We start from the raw sequence: 6,000 nt of genomic DNA, 5'->3' as shown, positions 1-6,000 counted from the left end.
CTTCCAGGTCTGCCTCCTCAGAACAAGGAAGATGGACAGGGAAGATATTTGTTAGGATACAACCTAACAAATTCAACCATGCACACTGAGAGGTGGTCACAATGCAATAACAGAAGCTATATAAGAAACTCCAAACTTTTTATTGAAACTGAGGGCTTTGGGATTTTCAAAGGCATTTGTCTTAAGCATCCAAACCTCAGTAAACTGTTGTGTGATAGCAGCATGATGGTAGGACTGAACCACAGAATCACAGAAAGTGAGGTTGGAAGAGACTGCTAAATGAGTGAGACAGCACTGGCCATTTTGTGCTCACTGTGCAGATACCATTTTAGCACTCAACATTTTGCAGCCCAGACCTCTTCTCTTGTCATTGTCTTTGGTAATTGCAAGATGTTTGCTCCAATAAAAGGTGACACCAGTGGTCTGAAAACATTAAACTGTGCTGTTATGGCTGCAATCAGAACAAACTATGGTTATATGACAAAAACCCAACAAACCCAGCAAAATAAAAACCAAAAAAAAAAAACAAAACAGGAGAGCAGCAGAAGAAAGTTTAATCTTTCCAGTTCTGTTCTTTATAATGGTTCACAGACCTTTTCAAGCTTACCTTTTAGAAAACATAGATAGCTGCTCTCCACTGCTGCTTTCTGGGTAGGCTAAACCAGTGTGTCCAAGTTACAGAAGCCACACTAAAACACTCATTCATTTGCACTCCTGCTCTGTAGTCATAATGCACATCCCTGCCTCAGGCTACATTCTGTATCAGCAATGGGGCTTTGGGACAACTGCTCCTCACTCCACAGAGAGCAAAAAGGATTCACCTGTCACCTGAGGAATAAAATTTACTCTGGCACTGAAGTATCCATTACAATTTGGAGAACTTTTAGCAGAGAAACATTTGTGTTTGGAGATGGGCTGCAGGCTATCTGTAACTGAGGCAGTCTCATCTTTGCCCTGCAGATGGACAGTTTGCAATTCTTCTTGTGTGCATCCATTTTCTCTACCTTCTCCTAACTGACAGGTTGTCTCTGAAGGACACTGGTGGCAGACATCCATCTTCCTTACTTCTCTGTCTCTAAACTGCAGCACAAAGGTGGCCAGCAAATATTGTAGTCAGACTTAGGAGAGTCAGTCAGGAAGGAAAACCAGAAACAGGAGGCAAAGATTGTAAAGGAAAAGGAAATAAGCAATTAATACAACCTGCCATGCTTCTGCAAGAGGCGATGCAATTCTTCCTGCTTTCGGCATGGTGAGGACGGGGCAGTGGCAGATAAATACACCATGGATGCCTACGAGGTGCAGCACCAGGCCTTTGGGATGAATTTCTTCCACAGCACCAAATGGCTTTGTTGCTTCAGGGGAAGGTAGGTAAGATATGTTGCAATGCTTAAGGAAAGGTTTTAGATGAGTCTTTAACATCAAGTGAACGTGACTCTGGACTTCCCACAGTGGAAAATGGGAAGTGTCATGCTTGACAGGAGTTTGCCTGTCTCTGTAACAGAAGATGCAGGTGGCTGCCAGTGGCTCCAGCAGGCTCCTGTTTTGACTCTGTCAGTGTTAGTGTAATGTGAGAGAGTGAAAGCTAAAAGGAAGACGAAAGTGGCCTATGGCTTCAGAAACATCCTTTTTCTGCAAAAAGGACTGAGTTTGCAAAAACAAAATAGTAAACACTACGCAAAATAACAAACAGTATCCCCAAAAGAAGATTGAACTCTGCAACCTTTTTTTTTTTTAAATAATACTAGAAAATGTAAGAGAAAGAGGGAAAAAATGTAAAAGCCAAGAGTGTAAATGCAGAAGGGCATGGTGGGATCTGTTAGGAAGGGAAGAAACAGTGCTTAGGAAGAAATATTAGTTTGCCTTCTCTGGGCAACTTTGTTCTCCTGGAAATGCTAAATACAAGTACTGAGCATGACCAGCACTCTCACCAACCTGAGAAGTCCTGTCTTGGTGGCTAAAGGTCAGCCCTGTTGTTTGGGAGGTACAGTCCCGCTCAAGGAGGTGCAAAAAGGAGTCCAGTTTGTATATTTTGTTTGGCAGTAGAACAAGTTGTTTCTCCTCCCTGAGTGGGACACTGTGGGAAGCCACCATCGCTCAGGAGCTCATGGGCTGGCCCAAGTCAGTCTAAACAGGTGGGCACAGGAGACAAGGAAGGAACTGCATCCCTCAGACAGACATGTTGGCCACAGCCCTCTCATACATGCGCTCCAAGATGCGGTGGATGCTGGCAAAGCCTGGCCGGTCGGCGGGCAGCTTGCTCCAGCAGAGGCGCATCAGGTTGTAGAGCTCCAGAGGACAATTGTCTGGGCAGGAAAGGACATTCCCATCCCTCACGTAGTAGATGACCTCTTCATGAGCCATCCCGTAGTAAGGCTGCATGCCGTAGGAGAAGATCTCCCACAGCACCACCCCATAGGCCCACACATCCGACTCTGTGGTGTAGCGGTTGTAGAAAATGGACTCAGGGGGCATCCAGCGGATGGGGATGGCATCGTTCTCGTTTGCTTTGTAATAGTCAGCTGAATACATGTTCCTTGAGAGACCGAAATCTGCAATTTTCACCACCATGTTCTCCCCCACCAGGCAGTTTCTGGTGGCCAAGTCCCGGTGCACAAACTTGCGCTCGGAGAGGTATGCCATGCCAGCAGCCACCTGCTTGGCAATGCAGAGCTGGCTGGTGCAGCAGAGCGCCAGGGGGTTCGGGAGGCGCAGCCGCGTGTCCAGGCTGCCATGCGCCAGGCTGCACAGGTTGCGGGGCGAGCGGTTGCGCAGGTACTCGTTCAGATCCCCGTAGGCCATGTACTCGAACAGCAGGCACATCGGCTTCCCAACCGCACACACGCCTGGCAGGGGACAGACCACAGGGTCATTCGTGCAGCAAAGAGGGTTCTGCCGTGCAACAGCCAAAAAGCACAGAAATGCTTACACAACAGGGAGGCTTTTAACAATGCAGAGGGAGATGTGACCATGCAAATGCCATCCACTTTGCATGCATCCACCATGGGGGCTGCCTCTTTTCAAGCTTCTTCATCAGGGATCTCATGCTGAACTCCGTGCCTGATGCTAACAAGTCATGCGCATGCCTGCATCCATAAATTTTCTTGACATCCCGGGTAAAACTCAGAGTTTTGGAGCTATGTTTAGTGAAGAGCTAATCCTGCTTAAGTTAGCGTTAACTAAAGTATTGCCTCTTCCCGGGTGCAACTGCAAGGACTTTCAGGAAGTAACCTTTAAAGTTCTGATTGTGTTATTTTTTAATCCTTTTATTTCTTGTGACAGTTGTATTACAACTATAATTGTTGTAGGTGTGACACATATGCATATGCAGGAAGACTTCAAAAATATTCACAAGGGGCATGTTCAAGGGTCCAGTGGAACTCTTGAATTGCAAGGAAACTTCCACCCTTATGGATTTTTCTTTTTTTTTAAACAATTGATGGAAAAAAAAGTTGGTTGAGGAATTACTTTTGGCATGACAGATACTCAAAAATTAAAGAAAGACAAATCAGAAGCAGACAGCAAAAAGGAGACATTTGCCATGCCTGTTAGATGCAGAATGCAGTCCCACTGAAGGGCACATGCTTGGCACTTTATCAGCTTTACTGGTGAGCCAGCACTACCCACACTTCCATCAGCCTTACTGATCATACAGTGATATAGTAATGTTTGTGCACCTAACATTAAACAGCTAACCAGCAAAGGCCAACATTTAAAATGCATGTGTTTTACTTTCTTAGGGTCATCATTTAGCAATTGGTGATGCAACTTATTGTGAAATCTGAAATTCTGATTGATGACCTAATATTTGCATTTTTGAGGAAAAACAAATAGTTGTTCCCAGTCTGATGACATCAGGATCTGACAAGCATGACAAGTGTATGTGAGAGATTTATCATCTAAGCTGTTTTCAACAACATGGCTATTTCTCCACAGCCTAGTGATGTGGTACTAGTTTGTGCCTGTAATTTTGTTCTTTTCTGGCCTAAAATGTGTTAACAATAAACACAAAGTTTAGTCCAGTTTAGTGCTTTTCCTGCTTTTCTTTTCTGTAGCCAAAGTACCTGTATCAACCCAGCTTTCCCAAAACTGTGGTTTACCCATTTAAAATGTTCTGGAGCTTCCTACTGAAATAAATTAAGATCTCAAATGCCCCTGTTCATGAGAATCAGATCTGCATGCAACTTAGAGCAGGACTTCCAGAAAAAGGTGGCCAGCAACATCTACTTCAGAAAAAAAATTACAGTCTTCTAAAATAATATTTTTGTCAGCAGCTTTCTTCTCAGAAAGTGCCTTATTAGCCAAGCTTCAGAAAAAAATCCAACAAAGATGGATGTCCTTTCGGATGCGACTGGAAGGAAAGGAAAAGATTGTTTTTGTGGCTGGCTTTTTTTGTTCATTTAATTTTGGTTTTTTTTAATGCTATTAAGTGTTCAGACATCACAATAGTAAGTGGGACCTATAAAACTAACAAGATTTGTGCTATTTCTTTTCAGTACCCACAAAATGAATCACAGTTCCTGGAAGTTCACATCTTCCCTGTGAGACATCTGGCTCAATGTTATTAAACTGGAAATAGAGTTAGGCAGCAAGATGGCCAGCAGTATGCTCAGTGCAGCATGAGGAGGCTTTGATGTGGGGCACCATCTTGTTAAAGCAACAGGATGCCTCACTGAGATACCTAAGAGCTTGACGATATTCGGATTATCAAACTCTGCCATGAGAGCTGCTTCCCTCTGAAAGTCAGCCTGCATGTCTGCAGATGCTTCCTCCTTCAGCATTTTCACTGCTACCATGGTGAAAGGTTCGTATGGCAGCAGCCCTGGGGCCCTGCAAGGAGAGGTAGGAGAGGAAACCAACAGTGATGAATACATGCCTACTAAGTATAGGTTCTGTTTCTGATGCAAAAGGAGAGGCTGACCAAAAAAAAAAAAAAGATGGAAGGCCTCAGAACCAACAGAAGGAACCCTAAAGCCCAGTTTCATCTCTTGGGACTGCAATATGCATTCCATATTATAGAGGTGTTTCATTTGGTTCAAGTACAGGTAGGACTAAATTCAATATAGCTTTTTTTTGATCACTGGTCTTGCTGCTAACAGACTCATTACCAAGTCTGGTAAAGACATAAATAACAGGCTGGTAAAAAGCAACTGGTCCCTAGGCTGGAGACCACATGATAAACTTAATGGAGGACGGGATAGACTCTTCAGTCCAAATAATTCACTTTCGGGGTGTAACAGTGAAGTTAAAAATAAATCTATTTTATTCCCTTGGTTTTGTAAGGAAAATAGCCTTTTGTTACTGTTCTCTGTGTATGTATGTGTGGCATGCATATGCACCTTTAACAAGTTATAAAACCATTTGCAAATTTCAGCTGGATGTAATGTGGCGTAGCTGAGGTCTAGAAAACAGTTAATATTCCTGCAAGATTTGTGGAAAAACACGACAGGACAGAAGGGACAAAGCAAACCTGTGCCTTGTCTGAAGAACAAGTTAATGTGTAAGTACACACATTTTGATACTTGTGAATCTTCATCCCAAGCTTATAGACACAAATCTTTAGGAAGCAGAATCCTGACTTTGAGCAACAAACTTGTTTTCTTATCCACAGGTCCCTGCACTCTCAACCGGGCTTGCCAAAGATTTAGGGGTAGCTGTTGCTGGAGAAGAGTAACTTTCCACTCTTCTCACATGCACCAAACCTCAGGTGTACATTTTGTTTCCTGCACAAATTCTTCCCAGGGGCCTTGCAGCTAAAACACATTCCACACAGGTAGCCAGCCAGAGCCCGCGGGGAGTGGTGCCCATCTGTGTGTCATGTTGCTACACCAGCCTGACTGCCCTCCCACTGCTTGAATGCCAGGTTATTTTATTGCTCAGCAGCACCTAGAGGAGACTCCAATTTCCAAGCACACTTCCAGCTTCCTTGTCTTCTACTTCAGACCCATGGCACTTGCAACAGTTGCACTTGGATGCTGTAAATGTCAAATGTCACTGGATGGC

At 44.0% G+C, this 6,000-nt stretch overlaps 1 protein-coding gene across 4 annotated transcripts in view; it reads right to left on the bottom strand.

The window, feature by feature from the left end:
• Positions 1-1,363: 1,363 nt before the first annotated feature.
• MUSK (muscle associated receptor tyrosine kinase) overlaps positions 1,364-6,000 on the bottom strand; it is a 54,952-nt gene continuing 50,315 nt past the window's right edge. For all 4 annotated transcript variants that reach the window (XM_050987148.1, XM_030237549.2, XM_018921556.3 and 1 more), the window contains 2 exons: positions 4,679-4,827; positions 1,364-2,843 (listed from right to left, as the gene is read on the bottom strand). In XM_050987148.1, coding sequence (XP_050843105.1) covers positions 2,167-2,843; positions 4,679-4,827 — 826 coding nt within the window. In that variant the 3' untranslated portion in view covers positions 1,364-2,166. The remainder of the gene's footprint in view (positions 2,844-4,678; positions 4,828-6,000) is intronic.

Source organism: Serinus canaria, chromosome Z, assembly GCF_022539315.1.
Source record: "Serinus canaria isolate serCan28SL12 chromosome Z, serCan2020, whole genome shotgun sequence".
NCBI lineage: Eukaryota > Metazoa > Chordata > Aves > Passeriformes > Fringillidae > Serinus > Serinus canaria.
Note: the sequence above shows the minus strand (reverse complement) of the source record. Positions and strands in the feature narration are given on the sequence as shown.